The sequence below is a fragment of the Triticum aestivum genome, chromosome 6B (genome assembly GCF_018294505.1).
Source record: "Triticum aestivum cultivar Chinese Spring chromosome 6B, IWGSC CS RefSeq v2.1, whole genome shotgun sequence".
NCBI lineage: Eukaryota > Viridiplantae > Streptophyta > Magnoliopsida > Poales > Poaceae > Triticum > Triticum aestivum.
Window position 1 is genome coordinate 541,024,513 of NC_057810.1, and position 23,815 is coordinate 541,048,327.

The 23,815-nt window shown below is 47.6% G+C and overlaps 1 protein-coding gene across 1 annotated transcript; it reads right to left on the bottom strand.

The window, feature by feature from the left end:
* Nucleotides 1-580: 580 nt before the first annotated feature.
* Nucleotides 581-4,555, bottom strand: LOC123137890 (growth-regulating factor 4). Its single transcript, XM_044557754.1, has 4 exons — nt 4,040-4,555; nt 3,732-3,946; nt 2,837-3,242; nt 581-1,373 (listed from the first exon to the last, which is right to left on the bottom strand). The coding sequence occupies exons 1-4, from the start codon at nt 4,141-4,143 to the stop codon at nt 878-880; spliced, it is 1,221 nt and encodes a 406-aa protein (XP_044413689.1). The 5' UTR covers nt 4,144-4,555; the 3' UTR covers nt 581-877.
* Between the last annotated feature and the right edge of the window lie 19,260 nt (nt 4,556-23,815).

Below are 23,815 nucleotides of genomic sequence, written 5' to 3' on the forward strand. Positions count from 1 at the left end.
TGTTGTTCGTCCACCAAGTTTGGAAGCTCGGCACAGTGCAGATCCAGCCTAGCCGGCCGGTGGTTGCGCTACAACCACGACTGCTGCTGCGATTATTGCTCCCTTTCCTAAACCCCAAGCTTTCGTCCACCCGTAACCCTCAGCTCGCAATGCATGCATAGTACTCGTACCACCCATGTCCCCGTCCGCCTCAGCACCCGCGAGGCAATCAACCATCAAGGACGTGAAGCGCAGGGGTGTGGAGCCCCTAGCATGTTAAAAGGGCGAGGGTGGCGTGGGGAACGGGGGTAACCAACGAACAGACATCGCTTGTCACGGCACGGGTAGGCTCCAGGTGACAACGCAACGGATCTTGTTCCTGCCGCCTGATCGTGTCCGGGAAAAGGGCGCCAGGCCGCGCCCCACTACATCAGCCGACCTGTGTAGACTGTGCTACCAGTACAGCTTAGTTGCCACATCTTCTTTGCGTCTGCAAGCAAGCAAAGCCTTCCGATCTCATGATGAAGCTTTCATACCAAGCATCGCGTTAGTCAGTTAGCGGCGATTTCAGCACAGATCAGAGTTAATTAAACACACATGATGCGATTATGAAGCCTTCGACTCGCTGCTGTTGATACAAATCCGACACGACAAATACTGGTAAATTACAGAATCATATATAGGGTCGAGGTGCAGCTAGTGCTACTGCTGCACGCACCGTGGACGGGCGCGAGGGGCCAGAAGAAGGAACCCACACCACGCCAGCAGATCAATCCACACACCATTCAGTTTAAGTCACCTGCGGCTGCAGAGACCGGGGCGGCGTTCTTCAGCCCAGTGTAGTGTCTGTCATCTTATGGAGAACAGGGACGACGACGACGGAACTGACGCTGCCGGCCTAGTACATTTCGCCGGCGAACAGCATACCGTTGGGCGACTGGGAGCTGGCGGCCGAGAAGTCGGAGGACGTCATGGGTATCGAGATCGACAGCTGGGTGGCCGAGAAGGAGGCGAGGCTGGAGTTGTCGTCGGTCAGGTCCGACCACGAGTCCCTCGTCTTGGGCCACTCGTCGAAGAACGGCCGCAGCGTCTGGTTCTCCTGCTTCGCGGAGTCCATGGCGCCGCCGCCGCCGAAGTCGCCGCACCCCGGGAAGGAGAGGGGCTGCTGCTGCTGCTGCCGTTCGGACTTGACGGCACTGTTGCTGCTGCTGCTGTTGTTGTTCTGACCCAGGTCACTAGTTGCTCCAAGCTGAGGAGCGTAGCTTGAGAGCGGGAATGTGGTCGTTTGAGACGATGGCGGCAGGCGCCATGGGTTCTCCACGGAGGTATTCATGGCTTCTGTCATGAGCTGACTGTGCTCGTCTGCCAAAGATCTTATTCCATATGCGGTATACCTGAATATCATGTCAAAGACCGAGAGTTAATCGGTGAATTCGCATATATGAAGTACAAACATGCAACAAGCATTAGAAAAGAGTCTTTCCACGAGTTATTCCTACTGAATAGTGCAATACTTGTTTATGACAAAGCCCAGTGCGCAGTTGCTAGGAGATGAAAGGACGAAATCTTTGGCATAGTTGTACAGAGCTAGTGCTCCAAAATTTGCAAGGTTTTGAGTCATCTCTAGTCAATATGTTACGGTCGTAACGAAATGAAGAATTATTGCAAAGTTACTCATGCACGGTACAATATGTACTTAACGATAAATCACGACGGAGTAAATCCTAATCTTGATACATCCTCCTACTTTCATCATTAAATTGCGACCGAGTAAATCCTAAGCTTTCAGTTAAAAACCGACACACTTTCATCATTAAATTATCAGAAATCCTGTTCATCCGTGCTACTTTTACAAAGTTTACATACTCCTACTGTGAGAGAGGAGAGGCAATAACTACCTAGAGCAAATCATGCAAGATTTACGCGTAAGAATAGCACTGCTCGAAATTATCAAGGAACCAAGCATACCTAGAGTACAAATATAACAGTTGGTGACAGAGGAAAGCAAAACAATCGCAACAGAGGTGGCCTATTAATTTGAGATGCTAAACTGAACAAACACAACTAAGCAGGAAACAGTGTGGATTCCCCAATGTGAAGTAGCGGCAGAGGAGTGGAAGGTTTTTACACCAAGAAGTTCACCGAAGTTAAATCAAGCAGTTGTACAATTGCACTGATAGAAAGTTAGAAACACATAATTGGTACGGATGAAAATGGTGGGGCTTGCAGCACCACGCTGGCCTCTTCAGAGATAGTGGCGACCGGTATTCAGAGATAAAGCAGCTAAAATGGCCCAAATCATTGTCTGCAGGCCCTAACAGAAACAACAACTGGATGCTGTAGAAGAATAAAGAAGCGGAGTAAATGGCAAGGGACTCTGCGACGACAGACCACAAATATGTTGTGCATCATCTATTTTCATCTTTATCATGGACAGTGTACGTGTTTGAAACTTAGCCTGCGCCAAAGCCAAGCGAACACCCTGCACCGCAGTTCCACCTGAGCAGAGATCTATCATAGGGGCCGACTGTCCCCGGGTTCCCAATCTGAAAATCTGAAAATCTGATCCCGGAAAGCAAGCAGAAGCAGAGATCTAAAGGCTAAACGCAGCAGAAAATGTGTTGCAGCGCAGAGAGTAAAAAAGTTTCGGCGATAGATCATATTACAATGCATATGGCGCCATTTGCAGCAGAGCAGCACTGTGCATAGGAACAAAATGGGACGCAGAAATTAGAGGACCAAAGGTATCTATCTAGCCATGGCTGTCTTCCAATCAGTTTGAGGCATGATGACACCGTTAAAAAAGACAAGGGCTACTGTATGGCATGGAGAGATGTCATGAGCAGTGCGTACTCACCTGAAATCTTTGCATGTTCCGGCGCCACCGAGAGCCGCGTAGGGTGAGGAGGCATTGTTGCCCATGTGCTGCTGAGGAGGCCCCAGCGCGGAGGAGAACGTGTTGGGCATGCCGTTGTTCCCCCCGCCTCCACCACCGTTGGTGCCGCCGATGGCGGGGTAGAGGGAGTGGTTGTGGAAGCCGGTGGCGAGGGGCGGCACGACGGAGGCGGCCGGCGGCTGGGAGTGCGAGACGAGCTGCGTTTCCACAGGCTTTCTTGAACGGTTGCGGCCGCGGTGCATGTGGCGCTCGCAATACTTGGAGTCGGAGGCGGCCTCCTTGGCGCACCGCCACTTCTTGCCGTCCGTGCGCCGGCACCGGCCGGGCTCCGGATCCACCTTCTTGCCCAGGTACGATCCATACCCGACTGCACAAAGCCAACAAACCCGATCAATCAGAAGCAAGGTGAACTTGAAATTATTCTTCAGTCCAAAAACAATGGCGAGCAGCTATAAGCTGTTCCATTAGTTAGATTTGCAGCATTAACCCAACGGAGAAAAACAAAAAGGTTCGGAGGAGGGACGCTGCTAACAAACAAGGAGCGTCTGTTTTGGGGGGGCACATGAGCACGCTGCTCAAGTCCTGTTTCGAATCGAACAGTAGCACCCCTACGAATCCATGGTGCCATGAAGATAGCACTGGTTGGGATTGCTAAAATAAGGTCACACTTTCTGGGAGCAAATCCGGCGGAACGCACGGCGTTTCTCGAACAGCGGATCCCGGATTAACAAAAGACCGAGGCGAGTTAACAAATGGATGCAAAGTACACCCCCACCTGATCGGATGAATAAACAAAGAACGCAATCGCAAGATTTGCGGCGATGATGAAGAAAGGGTGAGAGAGCGGGGGACGTACTGGCGAGGGGGTTGTGGTAGAAGCGGGCGGCGAGGGTCTCGATGCCGCGGCGGATGGGGAGCACGAGATCCGGCGGGACGGGCACGCCGGCCACCAGGTACTTGTATATCAGCGCCTGGTGCTCCAGCTCCTCGTACTGCGCCGCCGTGAAGGGCGCCGGCCTCGCCATCCACCTACCGGCCATCCGCGCCTCCTCCCCCATGCCGCCATTGCCGCTGCGCACAAGAACATCCATGGAACCACGTTACGCACAAGCAAGAAAGAAGAGGAGTGAGGAGCCAAGAACCGGGCGGTGGACGCATGCTTACGCGGAGAACGGGGAGGAGCGGCAGAAGGGGAGGAGGGAGGCGGTGGCGGCCGGGGAGGAGCGGCGGTCGCCTGCCGGGGAAAGAGAGGCATACGGCATCGCCATCTTTCTCTCTCGGCCGCTGTCTCCCTCTCGCGCACACAGCACACGACGCGCAAGCCAAGCCCCTGTGCTCGCTCGCTTGCTTCCCCACGGCGCTCCCACGGAAGCGTCTTTAATGGGGTTCCCTGCGGGCTGGCTGGCCTCGTTAATGTGCTTTGCTTGGCTTGTGCGCGCGCGCGCGCCCGCCTTTATTACCGGCTTTGTCTCTCTCACTCGCTCCGTGGCCGCGTCGCTGTCCACCTCGCTCGGAGGAGATGGTGGATGTGGACGAGGCCGACACGAGGAGGAGGAGGAGGCTGTGGATCCCAGCTAGTAGCGGGCGAGGAGGAGGAGTAGATGACAAGCGCCCTCCTCTTTCCCTGTCGCTCTAGCGTAGACGTACCAGGCTACGACGACGACGACGACGACTGGTATTTCTGCTGTCTCTCTCTTTTTCTCGTGGGGAGGAATGGACATGGATGCGATGCGATGCGGTCACTGTAGCGAGCGAGTGGCGACAACTATTGCATGGGAAGAGAGAGAGAGAGAGATTTGGGGTGCGTCTGTCTGTGTTGTGTTGCGGTTACCAATGCCGACTTTTAAAGTCCGTCCGTGAGAGGGTGCGGGGCAACCGTTTGCGCCACTTTTCCCTCGTCATTTTTTTACAACAGTACTATGTGCTTGCTTCTTGTGTCGTGGTGATAACGGAAGTACTGTGCATCTACTTCCCGGCACCCCAAACCTCTATGGAACGTCCGGCGAACGGCCCAATTACGGACTTAAAAATAAAAGACCGGACGGGCATCTAAAACACCCAAGCTGACCGGCATCCCTCATGCCTCGGCGCGTCCATTACGTAGAACCCGACAGGCCAACCCCCCACATAAATTGCATAAAATTCACTAAACCCTCCTCTCTCCCGCCTTCATCCACCTATTTTCGTGTCCAAGCCCTTGCCGTCCGCCACCCTTGCTCCCCATCCTCGCCGCCCGCAAGGATGGCCGCGGAGCAAGCGGGCATGGATGGCGTCCAACGAGTGATCTATCATGCTCGGATATTGATTTTAATTTGGCATGTCTGAATTATTGAACTATGATTTGCTTTGCATTGTCGTATTTTGTTTTCAAACATTTGAATTGGGATGATTTATATCGTATGATGGACGTGCATGGATACATGGATTCAAGAATCCGTATTTGAGATGTGTGAATGTGCGGCAACTCAAGGGAGGGCCGTCCGCGGAGGCACCCGCGGGCTTATAGAGCCCAGATTCGCTAAGTCCGGTTGTAGATGCTCTCACTCCTCCAAGCAATTTAAACCCGATTTTCTTGCCCATCTAGTGCGGATTTGTGGAGATGAAAATCTGCCACTGCTAGTCGGGGGTGATTTTAATATCATTCGGAGAAGAGAAGAAAAGAATAATGACAATTTCGATGGACGTTGGTCTATGATGTTTAACATGATTATCGAGAGCCTCAATTTGAGAGAAATTGAGCTCACCGGTAGACAGTTTACATGGGCCAACTCGTTACCTGTTCTGACTTATGAAAAGCTGGATAGGGTACTTGCTAGTGTGGAGTGGGAACAAAAATATCCGTTGGTGTCGGTCCATGCAATGCATAGAGGGATCTCAGATCATACACCACTCTTTTTAGATTCGGGTGAGGCTACCCATGTTGCAAACAAAAACATCTTCTCTTTCGAGTAAAGCTGGTTTGAGCGAGAAGGATTTATGGAGATGATTGCATGCGAATGGGCTAAGCCAATTACAGGAAGGACACATGTCGAGAGATGGCAGAATAAGATTAGAAACCTCCGACAATTTCTGAGAGGATGGGCCAGGAATGAGACTGGGATTTATAAGCAGAAAAAAGAACGTCTAACTCAACTCATTGAGACACTAGATGTAAAGGCTGAAACCACACTTCTTTCTGTTAATGAGCATCGAACCAAGTCTGAGGCTGAGCAAGGCCAACATGCTCTCTTGAGAGAGGAGGAACTCAAGTGGGCGTTGCGTGCGAAAACGCTTAAGGTTGTCCAAGGGGACGACAACACACAGTTTTTCCATATGGTTGCAAATGGTAAACATAGGAAGAAGAAGATCATACAGCTTGAACAGGACGAGGGAACAATAGTGGGGCATGAGAATCTGAAAGCATATATTTCCAACTATTATAAAGGCCTTTTTGGACCTCCGAATACTTCGACGGTGTCTCTTGATGAGTCTGTGATTGATGATATACCTCAATTACAGGCAGCGGAGAACGATGTTCTCTCTGCACCGTTTACTGAAAAAGAAGTTCATCTGGCCATTACTCAGATGAAGCCGAATAAAGCACCGGGACCAGATGGGTTTCTAGCTGAATTCTATAAGAAATGTTGGCATATATCATTAAAGATGATCTTATGCCTATGTTTCACGATTTTTTCGATGGCCATTTGGAGTTGTTTCACCTCAACTTTGGTACGATAATGTTATTACCAAAGAAGAATGAGGCGGTCCGGATAGAACAATTCCGACCCATCTGCCTGCTGAATGTGAGTTTTAAAATCTTCACAAAGGTAGGAACCAATAGATTGACACAAATTGCTCACTCAGTGGTTCAGCCTAGTCAGACAACTTTCATGCCTGGAAGACACATACTCGAAGGAGTGGTTGTCCTACATGAAATGCTTCATGAGATTCACTCGAAGAAACTAGATGGGGTTATCTTAAAAGTGGATTTTGAGAAGGCTTATGATAAAGTCAAATGGCCTTTTCTTCAGCAGGCAATGCGTATGAAGGGTTTTAGTGAAAGATGGAGGCACCAGATGGATATTCAAGTCCAGAAAGGTAGTGTCGGAATTAAGGTGAACGATGATATCGGTCACTACTTCCAGACACATAAGGGGTTGCAACAAGGGGATTCCATGTCACCTCTTCTGTTCAATATTGTGGCAGATATATTGGCCGTCATTATTGGTAGGGCCAAGCATCACGGCCATGTAGAGGGTCTAGTTCCTCATCCGGTTGATGGGGGGGTGTCCATTCTACAATATGATGATGACACTATTATTTTCATGGAACATGACATGGCTAAAGCACGTAACATGAAACTTATCTTATGTTTATTCGAACAATTGTCTGGATTAAAAATCAATTTTCATAAGAGCGAGGTGTTCTGTTTTGGGAAAGCCAAAGACGAGGAACATACTTACAGACAATTGTTTGGATGCGAATTAGGTACTTTACCATTCAGTTACTTGGGTATTCCGATTCATCACCGTAAACTATCCAATAAGGAATGTAAGTGTATTGAAGAACGAATTGAAAAAAAACTCAGCTGCTGGAAGGGCAAGTTGATGTTATATGGAGGTCGACTAGTTTTGATTAAATCAGTATTGACTAGCATGCCAATGTTTTTACTTTCGTTCTTCGAAATTCCAAAAGAAGTCTGAAAGCGACTTGATTTCTTTAGATCTCGTTTCTTTTGGCAGTCTGATGAGGCCAAGAGGAAATACCGTCTCGCCAGATGGGATATCCTTTGTCGACCTAAAGACCAAGGGGGCCTCGGTATTGAGAACTTGGAAATTAAGAATAAATGCCTTATGAGCAAATGGTTGTACATGTTAGAGACAGAGTCGAAGGGCATGTGGGCTCAAATCCTGCGCAATAAATATTTGCACTCGAAAACGCTAGCCCAGGTAACCATCAGACCAACTGATTCACCGTTCTGGAAGGAACTTATGAGAACAAAGGATATGTGCTTTCGTAGGGGTCAAATTCTTGATTGGCAACGGGATGTCAACAAGATTTTGCGAGGATACGTGGCTAGGAGAGACACCTCTGGCCTTACAATATCCTACCCTTTACAATATTGTGCAACGTAAGGAAAATTACGTAGGTACCGTCCTTCAAACTATTCCCTTGAACATCCAGTTCAGACGTACGTTAGTGGGTGAGAGATGGACAGCCTGGATGCACTTGGTTCGGAGATTGATTGAAGTTCGACTCTCCGACGTGCCGGACTCCACACATTGGAAGTTAACTAAAAATGGGATATTTACGGTGAAATCTTTTTATACGGATCTGATTAATTCCGGCCCCATCCCAAGGTCAATTCATATATGGAAGGTTAAGGTTCCTTTGCGGATTAAAATTTTCATGTGGTTTGTCCACAAGCAAGTAATACTCACAAAGGACAACTTACTTAAGAGGCGATGGATAGGTAACTCGCGGTGTTGTTGTTGTACTAAGGATGAGACAATACAACATTTATTTATCGAATGCCCACTTGCCAAGTTACTTTGGAGGACGATTCATATAGCTTTTAATATCAATCCTCCAGTAGATATTGCGTCTTTGTTTGGTAAGTGGTTAGCTGGGGTTGAACAGATCACGGCAGCTCGTATTCGGATTGGAATATGTGCGCTATTATGGGCTATATGGAACTGCAGAAATGATATGATTTTTAACAGACTACACAACTTAACTTTTTTGCAGGTTATCTTCAGAGCCACAGCTTAGATCCGTACGTGGTCCTTACTCACTTCTACGGACTCCAGAGAGCCTTTGGTTACTGGGTGCAACCAATGGAAGATGGTGGCTCGGGTTATATTCAACCGGTTCGGATGGCGTTCGCATAACAGGATAGGAGTCTAGAGAGCTTGTCCTTATTATCAACGTACCGGTTGTCTTTGTCCGCTTCTATTTTTCAGTTCTATGTGCTTTGAGTTTTGCTTCGTTTGCGAGCTGTAAGACCTTTGTGTTGATACTTTCTAAATATTTAACAAAAGGGCCGCATGCATCATCATGATGCAGAGGCCGGGGATATACCTCCATTTCCAAAAAAAAAACCTCGTCCTCATGACGTATGCCGAAACAGAGGCCATTTGCGCCTTCATGACCAGACGCGAATCAGGAAAGGAGGCACGACGTGCCAAGACGCGTGTGCGGGCGTTTGGCGACCGAAATTTGGTACTTGTGGTTGTACATGCTCTAGTTTTCCTTCTTTTGTACCCCCACAATGTTTTCAAAGATGGAAATGCGTATTCAGGGGCGCCTCATAGATGGCATCTTGCACCGGGCCGGGCACTATCGGTCGTCTAGCTCGGCGGTGAGTCCTGCCTCCCACGCATCGGCATGGCCAAGCCGCAAGTAATGGGCGCCTCATCAATGGGCGAAAAGACCAGCCGGACAAGTGACGCCCTGCTCTCAAGTCTCTATGTAGGCAGCAGCAGCAGTAAATGCCACAGCTTGCACAGAAGCGGCGCAGTAAAGTGTCAAGTCGGTCAAAGCGCCCCCTGTTGCTCCGGCCTCTATCTACCTTCTGGCAGGCAGTTCGATTTGATTTTCCTCTTGGGTGGCCAGGCCAGGTCATGCGATGGACACACGCGGCTCAGGCGCGCGTTAATATATCCTTCGGACACGGGCAGGTCTGGTACTACTACTCCAATCCAATTGTTTTATCGCTGGTCAGGGACGTGACGCTGGCTGAGCTGAACCGACTGCGTGCATGCGGTGGCCGGCCGGCCCGGTACGTAGCTGCTGCGGCGCGCGCGTCCGCTCTTGTCCGAATCCTCTTCGAAGCTGGCGTGAGGACTGTGCCGTACCACTGTACGCGCGCGAGCCCCCCACTAGTCTAGTCGACCGAGGCTGCCACGGCACGGCAGCGCTTAATTAACTGCTATTTTTCTCTCGAAACCATACGGTCGCAGAACACGAAGCTGGAAGCAACCTTTACGCCCATGCAGTGCTTGCCCCAGAGGATGAGGCTCCTCTGACGTACTGCAGCGCGCAGTTAGGCCACTGACATGTGGGCCTGAAAGCAAGTTGGCCCACCTGTCAATGACCCAACTGCACTCTGCAGTACCGTCAGGGGAGCCGAGTCCTGCCCCAGAGCGAGGAAGACGTCAGCGGAGACGAAGCACGGGACCAGATATTTTGAAATGGAAAACTGGCCGGGATTTGGGAGGTGAATTTTTGTTCGGGTTACCGAGAGCTCGCCAGTCGCTGGTGTCAGCTTTAGCCAGCGTGTTTGGGTTATTAGGAAGAGTAAAAGACAGCAGCGCCCGTGCATGGGCGCCGGCCGGCTGCGTGCGAGCACTCGCCGGCGTGGTGCATCTTTGGAGCCAACTGAGGAAAGGAAATGACGGACAGACGTAAGTGAAAGGAAGGAAAAGGTTCCAGTACGAGCGAATCTCACGGACAGCAGCTAGTACTGCTGGTACAGTACTACACCACTCTACGGCGAACGGCGCAATGGCGACGCGAGAGCCGAGGAGTAAATGATTGACGTAGGGGGCCGGCACGAGCGGCCGCTCGCCCTGATCCCCGCCGCTACCATGCACGCATGCATGGCATCGCATCGCATCTCCGTGGCCGCGGCCGCGGCCGCACGCGTCTACATCGGTCGTTCGCTGGCTGGCTTTTGTGCGTGTGTGTGACGGGTGAGCTTTCCAGGACGGGGCGTTGCACGTGACGGGGCGGGAGGGGGCATGCTTCCCCATATTAGCCCAGCTACGCCTAGGGGGAGCAGAGGCAGAGCATAGGAGATGAGAGGAGAATAGCTTTAGCGGGGTGTGCATGCTAGCTAGCCTGGCCGGCTAGGATGCCATTGTCATGTCACACCCACTGGCACCCCTTTCCGCCCATCGCGACGCGGTGGGAGTAGAGTACTCTATTTCTTTCTTCAGGGGGGAGAGAGAGAGAGTGGGTGACAGCTGAGCTGGTAATCTAGCTTTGATTTCCTTGGGGACGTGACGGAAGGGGACCCGCATTGATGCATTGCGTACGCTAACGTAAACTGTAACTGTTGCGAGTGCTAGGATGGCCAAGGATACGAAAGGATATGTGCTGTAGGTAGGGGGCCTACGTAGGCGACCAAATTATGCATGTGACTGCAATTTACTCCTTCGAGCGCTCCGGTTGACTGCCGGGAAAGCGTGGTCAAGCGAGAAAAGTGACAGCTAGGGCAGATCAAAAGGGGGGAAAAGCGTTGAAGTGGCAATTCTAACTAACTCCGGACACGAGCCAGACCACACGCATGTGATCGTATCTACTGCCCGTTGAGACTGGCAATCAGGCAAGTGGTCGAAAGGGGATTCGAGTGTCTTTTTCCCGCAAGCTCGGTATCAGTACCAGCAAAAGCATACGGAGCTTCAAGGGGAGAAGAGTGGGTAGCGTTCTACATTACCCGGCGGTAGGCAAGGATATATACATTCGTAATTTTACTTAATAATGTTTGAATACACAAAATAACAATATTATAATTAGATTGAAGGGTTTCGCCGGTGAAAGCAAGTCTGATGCGATGGTCGTTCCTCCCTATATTTGCGATTTAAGATGGGCACCGTCGAGGTTATGATCCTGACAATGAGTACAAGGGGTACGGATAAGGAATAGAGACTAGCTACGGCGCAGGTGTAACACTCGGTGTTTAACGAGTTCGGGCTCCTCTCGGCGGAGGTAACAACCCTACGTCTCGTGCCCAGAGACTTGCTTTGATTTGATGAGTATGGTTACAGAGATTGAACGTTTTTTGGCTACGGAGAGAGGTGCGACTTATATAGAGTGCGTTGCAGCCTCATGTCTCCCACGTTGCCGAGGCATTAAATGTCATTGAGTGAGTCAGATACTAATGTAATGAGTCTCCACTACAACAGTTGCAGGTAACGGTAGATATAACTCTATTTAGTGGATGACTTATGATTCCTCGACCGTTGCGGCTCCCACGACGTCCTGTTGTCTTTTATGTCCGAGTGGTGGTCCAGCAGCCGAGTGACGTGTGATTATCCGAGTGCCGCAGAGCCGTCCGAGTGAACTTCCGGATATATGCATCCGAATGTTGACATGGTCCAGGAACCTCCCTATGATGGTGATGGCCCCCATGTGGGTCTCAAATGGTGGGTCCTTGACCCTACCTATAATAGGTGAACACATTATTAGCCCCTGAATCGGTCGAGATTTCGTAGGACAAACAAACCGATCTTTCTGTTGAGTCCGAGTGCTGCGGGGCCTAGGGTACGTACTTTCGCTAGTGCAACCTCTCAACAATGCTAACATAGTTGGATCATATGATTACCCCTCAAAGTGCAATAAAGTATCACTCCCGAGTTCCTATTAGCGGAGAACAAAAGATAGGGATTGTTTATAGGTCACGAAACCACCTCAAAGCTATTCTTTCCGTTCGATCTATTCAAGAGTTCGTACTAAAATAACACAAAACTATTTTTTTCGTTCGATCTATCCTAGAGTTCGTACTAGAATAACACCAAAGCAAATTCATATTCATAATACTTAATCCACACAAAGAACTATAAAGAGACCCCAAAGTTTCCGTCGGAGAAAAACGTGCATCACCGCGGGAATCCGCGAGTTGAATGCCATAACACATATCAAGTGAATCAATAAGATACCTCATTGTCACCTCAAGTATTCATATTGCAAGACATATATCATGTGTTCTCATCTCTGAATATTCAATCTGACAAGACAAAACTTTGAAGGGTAAGATTCAATTCATCATAATAAGAGTATAGAGGAGAAACATCATATGATCCGACTATATTAACAAAGCCCATGATATAGATCACGAGAGAGAGAGAGATCAAACACATAACTACCGGTACAAACCCTCAACCCCGAGGGTGGACTACTCCCTCCTCATCATGGTGGCCGCCGGGATGATGAAGATGGCCACCGAAGATGATTCCCCCCTTCGGCAGGGTGCCGGAACAGGGTCTAGATTGGATCTCATGGATACAGAGACCTTGCGGTGGCAAAACTTCTGATCTAGGTTATGTTGGGGAACGTTGCAGAAAATTAAAAATTTTCCTACGGTTTCACCAAGATTCATCTATGAGTTCATCTAAGCAACGAGTCATGGGAGAGAGATTGCATCTACATACCACTTGTAGATCGCGTGCGGAAGCGTTCAAGAGAACGGTGATGATGGAGTCGTACTCGCCGTGATCCAAATCACCGATGACCAAGTGCCGAACGGACAGCACCTCCGTGTTCAACACACGTACGGAGCGGATGACGTCTCCTCCTTCTTGATCCAGCAAGGGGAGAGGAGAGGTTGATGATGATCCAGCAGCACAACGGCGTGGTGGTGGATGCAGCAGAACTCCGGCAGGGCTTCGCCAAGCTGCTGCGGGAGGAGGACGAGGTGTAGCAGGGGGAGGAAGGCGCCAAGACACAGGGTGCGGCTGCCCTCCCCCTTGCCCTCCTTTATATAGGCCCCCCAGGGGGGGGCGCCGGCCCTGGGAGATCCAATCTCCCAAGGGGGCGGCGGCCAGGAGGGGTGGAGTGCCCCCCAAGGCTAGTGGGGCGCGCCCCCCATCTAGGGTTTCCAACCCTAGGCGCCGGGGGGGGCAGGGGGGGCGCACCAGCCCACTAGCGGCTGGTTCCCCTCCCACTTCAGCCCACAGGGCCCTTCGGGATAGGTGGCCCCACCCGGTGGACCCCCGGGACCCTTCCGGTGGTCCCGGTACAATACCGGATGACCCCGAAACTTTCCCGATGGCCGAAACAACACTTCCTATATATAATTCTTTACCTCCGGACCATTTCGGAACTCCTCGTGACGTCCGGGATCTCATTCGGGACTCCGAACAACATTTGTTTTGCTGCATACTCATATTCATACAACCCTAGCGTCACCGAACCTTAAGTGTGTAGACCCTATGGGTTCGAGAGACATGCAGACATGACCGAGACGGCTCTCCGGTCAATAACCAACAGCGGGATCTGGATACCCATGTTGGCTCCCACATACTCCTCGATGATCTCATCGGATGAACCACGATGTCGAGGATTCAAGCAACCCCGTATACTATTCCCTTTGTCAAACGGTATGTTACTTGCCCGAGATTCGATCGTCGGTATCCCAATACCTCGTTCAATCTCGTTACCGACAAGTCACTTTACTCGTACCGTAATGCATGATCCCGTGACCAGACACTTGGTCACTTTGAGCTCATTATGATGATGCACTACCGAGTGGGCCCAGTGATACCTCTCCGTTATACGGAGTGACAAATCCCAGTCTCGATCCGTGTCAACCCAACAGACACTTTCGGAGATACCTGTAGTGCACCTTTATAGTCACCCAGTTACGTTGTGACGTTTGGTACACCCAAAGCACTCCTACGGTATTCGGGAGTTACACGATCTCATGGTCTAAGGAAGAGATACTTGACATTGGAAAAGCTCTAGCAAAACGAATTACACGATCTTGTGCTATGCTTAGGATTGGGTCTTTATCCATCACATCATTCTCCTAATGATGTGATCCCGTTGTCAACGACATCTAATGTCCATAGTCAGGAAACCATGACTATCTGTTGACCAACGAGCTAGTCAACTAGAGGCTTACTAGGGACGTATTGTGGTCTATGTATTCACACGTGTATTACGATTTCCGGATAATACAATTATAGCATGAATAAAAGACAACTATCATGAACAAAGAAATATAATAATAATCCTTTTATTATTGCCTCTAGGGCATATTTCCAATAGTCTCCCACTTGCACTAGAGTCAATAATCTAGTTACATTGTGATGAATCGAACACCCATAGAGTTCTGGTGTTGATCATGTTTTGCTCGTGGAAGAGGTTTAGTCAACGGATCTGCGACATTCAGATCCGTATGTACTTTGCAAATATCTATGTCTCCATCTTGAACATTTTCACGGATGGAGTTGAAACGACGCTTGATGTGCCTGGTCTTCTTGTGAAACCTGGGCTCCTTGGCAAGGGCAATAGCTCCAGTGTTGTCACAGAAGAGTTTGATCGGCCCCGACGCATTGGGTATGACTCCTAGGTTGGTGATGAACTCCTTCACCCAAATTGCTTCATGCGCTGCCTCCGAGGCTGCCATGTATTCCGCTTCACATGTAGATCCCGCCACGACGGTCTGCTTGCAGCTGCACCAGCTTACTGCCCCACCATTCAACATATACACGTATCCGGTTTGTGACTTAGAGTCATCCAAATCTGTGTCGAAGCTAGCGTCGATGTAACCCTTTACGACGAGCTCTTCGTCACCTCCATAAACGAGAAACATGTCCTTTGTCCTTTTCAGGTACTTCAGGATATTCTTGACCGCTGTCCAGTGTTCCTTGTCGGGATTACTTTGGTACCTTCCTACCAAACTTACGGCAAGGTTTACATCAGGTCTAGTACACAGCATGGCATACATAATAGATCCTATGGCTTAGGCATAGGGGATGACGCTCATTTCTTCTTTATCTTTTGCCGTGGTTGGGCATTGAGCCGAGCTCAATCTCACACCTTGCAGTACAGGCAAGAACCCTTTCTTGGACTGATCCATTTTGAACTTCTTCAAAATCTTATCAAGGTATGTGCTTTGTGAAAGACCTATGAGGCGTCTCGATCTATCCCTATTGATCTTGATGCCTAATATGTACGCAGCTTCTCCAATGTCCTTCATTGAAAAACACTTATTCAAGTAGGCCTTAATGCTGTCCAAGAATTCTATATCATTTCCCATCAAAAGTATGTCATCTACATATAATATGAGAAATGCTACAGAGCTCCCACTCACTTTCTTGTAAATGCAGGCTTCTCCATAAGTCTGCATAAACCCAAACGCTTTGATCATTTCATCAAAGCGAATGTTCCAACTCCGAGATGCTTGCACCAGCCCATAAATGGATCGCTGGAGCTTGCATACTTTGTTAGCATTCTTAGGATCGACAAAACCTTCCGGCTTCATCATATACAGCTCTTCCTTAAGATAACCGTTAAGGAATGCCGTTTTGACGTCCATCTGCCATATCTCATAATCATAGTATGCGGCAATTGCTAACATGATTCGGACGGACTTAAGCTTCGCTACGGGAGAGAAAGTCTCATCGTAGTCAATCCCTTGAACTTGCCGATAACCCTTAGCGACAAGTCGAGCTTTATAGATGGTGACATTACCATCCGCGTCCGTCTTCTTCTTAAAGATCCATTTGTTTTCTATCGCTCGCCGATCATCGGGCAAGTCAGTCAAAGTCCATACTTTGTTTTCATACATGGATTCTATCTCGGATTGCATGGCTTCTAGCCATTTGTTGGAATCTGGGCCCGCCATCGCTTCTTCATAGTTCGAAGGTTCACCGTTGTCTAACAACATGATTTCCAGGACAGGGTTGCCATACCACTCTGGTGTGGAACGTGTCCTCGTGGACCTACGAAGTTCAGTAGCAACTTGATCCGAAGTACCTTGATCATCATCATTAATTTCCTCTCCAGTCGGTGTAGGCACCACAGGAACATTTTCCTGAGCTGCACTACTTTCCGGTTCAAGAGGTAGTACTTCATCGAGTTCTACTTTCCTCCCACTTACTCCTTTCGAGAGAAACTCTTTTCCAGAAAGGATCCGTTCTTGGCAACAAAGATCTTGCCTTCGGATCTAAGGTAGAAGGTATACCCAATGGTTTCCTTAGGGTATCCTATGAAGACGCATTTTTCCGACTTGGGTTCGAGCTTTTCAGGTTGAAGTTTCTTGACATAAGCATCGCATCCCCAAACTTTTAGAAACGACAGCTTAGGTTTCTTCCCAAACCATAATTCATACGGTGTCGTCTCAACGGATTTAGACGGTGCCCTATTTAAAGTGAATGTAGCTGTCTCTAGAGCGTATCCCCAAAATGATAGCGGTAAATCGGTAAGAGACATCATAGATCGCACCATATCCAATAGAGTGCGATTACGACGTTCGGACACACCGTTACGCTGAGGTGTTCCAGGCGGCGTGAGTTGTGAAACGATTCCACATTTTCTTAAGTGTGTACCAAATTCGTGACTTAAATATTCTCCTCCACGATCCGATCGTAAGAATTTTATCTTTCGGTCACGTTGATTCTCTACTTCATTCTGAAATTCCTTGAACTTTTCAAAGGTCTCAGACTTGTGTTTCATCAAGTAGACATACCCATATCTACTTAAGTCATCAGTGAGAGTGAGAACATAACGATATCATCCGCGAACCTCAACGCTCATTGGACCACACACATCAGTATGTATGATTTCCAATAAGTTGGTTGCTCGCTCCATTGTTCCGGAGAACGGAGTCTTGGTCATTTTGCCCATGAGGCATGGTTCGCATGTGTCAAATGATTCATAATCGAGAGACTCTAAAAGTCCATCAACATGGAGCTTCTTCATGCGCTTGACACCAATGTGACCAAGGCGGCAGTGCCACAAGTATGTGGGACTATCGTTATCAACTTTACATCTTTTGGTATTCACACTATGAATATGTGTAACATTGCGTTCGAGATTCATTATGAATAAACCATTGACCATCGGAGCATGACCATAAAACATATCTCTCATATAAATAGAACAACCATTATTCTCTGATTTAAATGAGTAGCCATCTCGCATCAAACGAGATCCAGATACAATGTTCATGCTCAAACTTGGCACTAAATAACAATTATTGAGGTTTAAAACTAATCCCGTAGGTAAATGTAGAGGTAGCGTGCCGACGGCGATCACATCGACCTTGGAACCATTCCCGACGCGCATCGTCACCTCATCCTTCGCCAGTCTCCGCTTATTCCGCAGCTCCTGCTGTGAGTTACAAATATGAGCAACGGCACCAGTATCAAATACCCAGGAGTTACTACGAGTACTGGTAAGGTACACATCAATTACATATATATCAAATATACCTTTAGTGTTGCCGACTTTCTTGTCCGCTAAGTATTTGGGGCAGTTCCGCTTCCAGTGACCCTTCCCTTTGCAATAAAAGCACTCAGTCTCAGGCTTGGGTCCATTCTTTGACTTCTTCCCGGCAACTGGCTTACCGGGCGCGGCAACATCTTTGCCGTCCTTCTTGAAGTTCTTCTTACCCTTGCCCTTCTTGAACTTAGTGGTCTTATTGACCATCAACACTTGATGTTCTTTCTTGATTTCAACCTCTGCTGACTTTAGCATTGAAAACACTTCAGGAACGGTCTTCACCATCCCCTGCATATTGTAGTTCAACACAAAGCTCTTGTAGCTCGGTGGGAGCGACTAAAGGATTCTGTCAATGACCGCCTCGCTCGGGAGGTTGATCTCCAGCTGGGACAGGCGGTTGTGCAACCCAGACATTTTGAGTATGTGCTCACTGACAGAACTATTTTCCTCCATCTTACAACTATAGAACTTGTCGGAGACTTCATATCTCTCGACCCGGGCATGAGCTTGAAAAACCATTTTCAGCTCCTCGAACATCTCATATGCTCTGTGTCGCTCAAAACGCTTTTGGAGCCCCAGTTCTAAGCTGTAAAGCATGGTGCACTGAACGAGGGAGTAATTATCAGCACGTGATTGCCAAGTGTTCATAACGTCTTGGTTCTTTGGAATGGGTGCTTCACCTAGCGGTGCATCTAGGACATAATCTTTCTTGGCTGCTATGAGGATGATCCTCAGGTTCCGGATCCAGTCCGAATAGTTGCTGCCATCATCTTTCAGTTTAGTTTTTTTAGGAACGCGTTGAAGTTCATGTTGACATGAGCGTTGGCCATTTGATCTACAAGACATATTTTTGCAAAGACTTTAGACTAAGTTCATGATAATTAAGTTCATCTAATCAAATTATTTAATGAACTCCCACTCAGATTGACATCCCTCTAGTCATCTAAGTGTTACACGATCCGAGTCGACTAGGCCGTGTCCGATCATCACGTGAGATGGACTAGTCATCATCGGTGAACATCTCCATGTTGATCGTATCTTCCATACGACTCATGTTCGACCTTTCGGTCTCTTGTGTTCCGAGGCCATGTCTGTACATGCTAGGCTCGTCAAGTTAACCCTAAGTGTTTTGCATGTGTAAAACTGTCTTACACCCGTTGTATGTGAACGTAAGGATCTATCACACCCGATCATCACGTGGTGCTTCGAAACGACGAACTTTAGCAACGGCGCACAGTTAGGGGGAACACTTTCTTGAAATTATTATAAGGGATCATCTTATTTACTACCATCGTTCTAAGTAAACAAGATGCATAAACATAATAAACATCACATGCAATTATATAAGTAGTGACATGATATGGCCAATATCATATAGCTCCTTTGATCTCCATCTTTGGGGCTCCATGATCATCTTCGTCACCGCATGACACCATGATCTCCATCATCATGATCTCCATCATCGTGTCTTCATGAAGTTGTCACGCCAACGACTACTTCTACTTCTATGGCTAACGCGTTTAGCAATAAAGTAAAGTAATTTACATGGCGTTCTTCAATGACACGCAGGTCATACAAAAATAAAGACAACTCCTATGGCTCCTGCCGGTTGTCATACTCATCGACATGCAAGTCGTGATTCCTATTACAAGAACATGATCTCATACATCACAATATATCATTCATCATTCATCACAACTTCTGGCCATATCACATCACATGACAATTGCTGCAAAAACAAGTTAGACGTCCTCTAATTGTTGTTGCATCTTTTACGTGGCTGCAATTGGGTTCTAGCAAGAACGTTTTCTTACCTACGAATAACCACAACGTGATTTTTGTCAACTTCTATTTACCCTTCATAAGGACCCTTTTCATCGAATCCGCTCCAACTAAAGTAGGAGAGACAGACATCAGCTAGCCACCTTATGCAACTAGTGCATGTCAGTCGGTGGAACCTGTCTCACGTAAGCGTACGTGTAAGGTCGGTCCGGGCCGCTTCATCCCACAATACGCTGAAGCAAGAAAAGACTAGTAGTGGCAAGCAAGTTGACAAGATCTACGCCCACAACAAAATTGTGTTCTACTCGTGCAATAGAGAACTATGCATAGACCTAGCTCATGATGCCACTGTTGGGAAATGTTGCAGAAAATTAAAAATTTTCCTACGGTTTCACCAAGATCCATCTATGAGTTCATCTAAGCAACGAGTCATGGAGAGAGATTGCATCTACATACCACTTGTAGATCGCGTGCGGAAGCGTTCAAGAGAACGGTGATGATGGAGTCGTACTCGCCGTGATCCAAATCACCGATGACCAAGTGCCGAACGGACAACACCTCCGTGTTCAACACACGTACGGAGCGGATGACGTCTCCTCCTTCTTGATCCAGCAAGGGGGAAGGAGAGGTTGATGATGATCCAGCAGCACAACGGCGTGGTGGTGGATGCAGCAGAACTCCGGCAGGGCTTCGCCAAGCTGCTGCGGGAGGAGGACGAGGTGTAGCAGGGGGAGGGAGGCGCCAAGACACAGGGTGCGGCTGCCCTCCCCCTTGCCCTCCTTTATATAGGCCCCCCAGGGGGGCGCCGGCCCTGGGAGATCCAATCTCCCAAGGGGGCGGCAGCCAGGGGGGTGGAGTGCCCCCCAAGGCTAGTGGGGCGCGCCCCCCACCTAGGGTTTCCAACCCTAGGCGCAGGGGGGCCCAGGGGGGGGCGCACCAGCCCACTAGCGGCTGGTTCCCCTCCCACTTCAGCCCATGGGGCCCTCCGGGATAGGTGGCCCCACCCGGTGGACCCCCGGGACCCTTCCGGTGGTCCCGGTACAATACCGGGTGACCCCGAAACATTCCCCATGGCCGAAACAGCACTTCCTATATATAATTCTTTACCTCCGGACCATTCCGGAACTCCTTGTGACGTCCGAGATCTCATCCGGGACTCCGAACAACATTCGGTTTGCTGCATACTCATATTCATACAACCCTAGCGTCACCGAACCTTAAGTGTGTAGACTCTACGGGTTCGAGAGACAGGCAGACATGACCGAGACGGCTCTCCGTCAATAACCAACAGCGGGATCCGGATACCCATGTTGGCTCCCACATACTCCTCGATGATCTCATCGGATGAACCACGATGTCGAGGATTCAAGCAACCCCGTATACTATTCCCTTTGTCAGACGGTATGTTACTTGCCCGAGATTCGATCGTCGGTATCCCAATACCTCGTTCAATCTCGTTACCGGCAAGTCACTTTACTCGTACCGTAATGCATGATCCCGTGACCAGACACTTGGTCACTTTGAGCTCATTATGATGATGCACTACCGAGTGGGCCCAGTGATACCTCTCCGTTATACGGAGTGACAAATCCCAGTCTCGATCCGTGTCAACCCAACAGACACTTTCGGAGATACCTGTAGTGTACCTTTATAGTCACCCAGTTACGTTGTGACGTTTGGTACACCCAAAGAACTCCTACGGTATCTGGGAGTTACACGATCTCATGGTCTAAGGAAGAGATACTTGACATTGGAAAAGCTCTAGCAAAACAAATTACACGATCTTGTGCTATGCTTAGGATTGGGTCTTTGTCCATCACATCATTCTCCTAATGATGTGATCCCGTTGTCAACGACATGTAATGTCCATAGTCAGGAAACCATGACTATCTGTTGACCAACGAGCTAGTTAACTAGAGGCTTACTAGGGATGTATTGTGGTCTATGTATTCACACATGTATTACGATTTCCGGATAATACAATTATAGCATGAATAAAAGACAACTATCATGAACAAAGAAATATAATAATAATCCTTTTATTATTGCCTCTAGGGCATATTTCCAACAGGTTAATCCCGAAGGGTTTTTGAATATTTGGGAATTTATAGTGAAAAGAGGGGGTGCGGGAGGCCACTGAGGTGGGCACAACCCACCTGGGCGCGCCAGCGAGCCCTGGCACGCCCTGGTGGGTTGTTGCCACCTCGGGGCACCCCCCAGGTGCAGCTCAGGCCCAAAGTACATAAGTTTGATCAATGATAATTTCAATCACTTTTTCTAGCATCATAACAACAATTCTTTTTTATAAAACTTCTCATGTTATAGTAGCAACCAATTCACATGTTAAGGTTCAAACAATGAACTCTCTTGAAACTTAACAACCTATGTTCTCAGTCACCTAGCAATTGCAATTCAACTTATTCAACAGAGTCTAAGTAAGAGCTCCACATACTCTACCATCTTACAGTCTTCTATGATTGCTAACACTCACCACATACATATGAGCAAAACATTTCAACCGGAAACATAGAAAGATAGGGGCTTATAATTTCGCCTCCCAACGTATTCACCTTTGGGTGATGTCAACAATAATAACTCATGCTACCCATATTCAACTGGACATATGTGCCTAGATCTTTCCTCACCACATGATGCTTGCCAAAGGAGAAAAATAAAAAGGAATAGAGAGAAAAACTTTGAATCTTTGCATAAAAGTAAATACATAAAAGTAAAGGATAGGCCCTTCGTAGAGGGAAGAAGAGGTTGCCGTGCGCTTATTTGTTTGTATGCTCAACCCCTCAGTGCAAAAGAACATCACGTTATATTGCCCCTTATGATAGCAACCTTTATTATGCAGTCTGTCGCTTTTATTCTGTGTCATCACAAGTTCGTACAACACTCAATTTTCCCTTACACTAAATGATCTAACACTTTTAGAAGCAATTTTCATTGCCTTATTGCACCAATGACAACTTACTTGAAGGATCTTGCTCAATCCATAGGTAGGTATGGTGGACTCTCAAAACAAGGTTTGGGTTTAAGGATTTTTGGATGCACAAGTAGTATCTCTACTTGGTGCGAAATTTTTGACTAGCAAAGATAGGGGGAAAGCACCACATGTTGAAGCATCTATCACAATATAACTTCTATGTGAATATGAACAAACATAAATCATTACATTGTCTTCCTTGTCCAACGTCAACAATTTTGGCATATAATATTTTGATGGGGGCTCACAATCATAAAAGATTTCCAATATAGTGTATTTGCATGTGAAAGTTCTCTTCCTTATACTAATCATTAATGAATTGCTTGTATGACCAATATTGTGATTGTCAAGCTTTAAAAGATTTCACTTTCTAGACCCAATGTGAAGCTACCACTAGGCATGATATGATTTCAACTTCATAACATTCAATTTATTCAACAATTTACTCATAGGATATAAGTGAAGCACTAGAGCAATTCCATAGAGAAGAGCTTCATTGACGGGATGTGAATGCCGCTTACCTAGCCTCCTATTTGAGGACTCTAGTTTATTTAAAAGCTTTCATGCCTAAGTATTTTATTAAAACAGCAAGCAAAATGAAAATAAAATGACATTTCAAGAGTAGCACAACTAATGTGAAGAAGCAAAAACTTAGGCTCAACCGATACAAACCGATAATTGTTGAAGAAGAAAGGTGAGATGTCTACCGGGGCATCCCCAAGCTTAGATGCTTGAGACTTATTGAAATATCAGCTTTGGATGCCTTGAGCATCCCCAAACTTGAGCTTTTGTGTCTCCTTAATTCCTCTTATATCACGGTTTCCCTAAATCTCAAAAACTTCATCCACACAAACTCAACAAGAACTCGTGAGATAAGTTACTATAAATCAGTGCAAAACCTTATCATTGTCTACTGTAGCAAATCACGAAAATTATTATTAAACATTGCATACTAAATGCCTCCGCATATTTAATACTCCTATCCTCAAATAGAATCATTAAACAAGCAAACATATGCAAACATAACAAAAATCTGCCAAAACACTACAGTCTGTAAAGAATGCAAGATTCATCATACTTCCCTAACTCCAAAAATTATGAGAAAAATACTACACTTTAGAAAATTTATCAGAGCTTATTTTTCAAAAAGTTTCAACAATTTATCATATTCTGACTTTTCTAGGGAATTTTTTCAACATCGATAAACTTTCTGTTTTCAAACAGCAACAAGTATACTT

Excerpts from the sequence above, each read along its gene's own strand:
- LOC123137890 (XM_044557754.1), bottom strand. The coding sequence starts at position 4,143 with ATGGCGATGCCGTATGCCTCTCTTTCCCCGGCAGGCGACCGCCGCTCC. Across the intron at positions 3,243-3,731 it reads CTACCACAACCCCCTCGCCA|TCGGGTATGGATCGTACCTG; the intron begins GTACGTCCCCCG and ends GGCTTTGTGCAG. Across the intron at positions 1,374-2,836 it reads GGAACATGCAAAGATTTCAG|GTATACCGCATATGGAATAA; the intron begins GTGAGTACGCAC and ends CATGATATTCAG.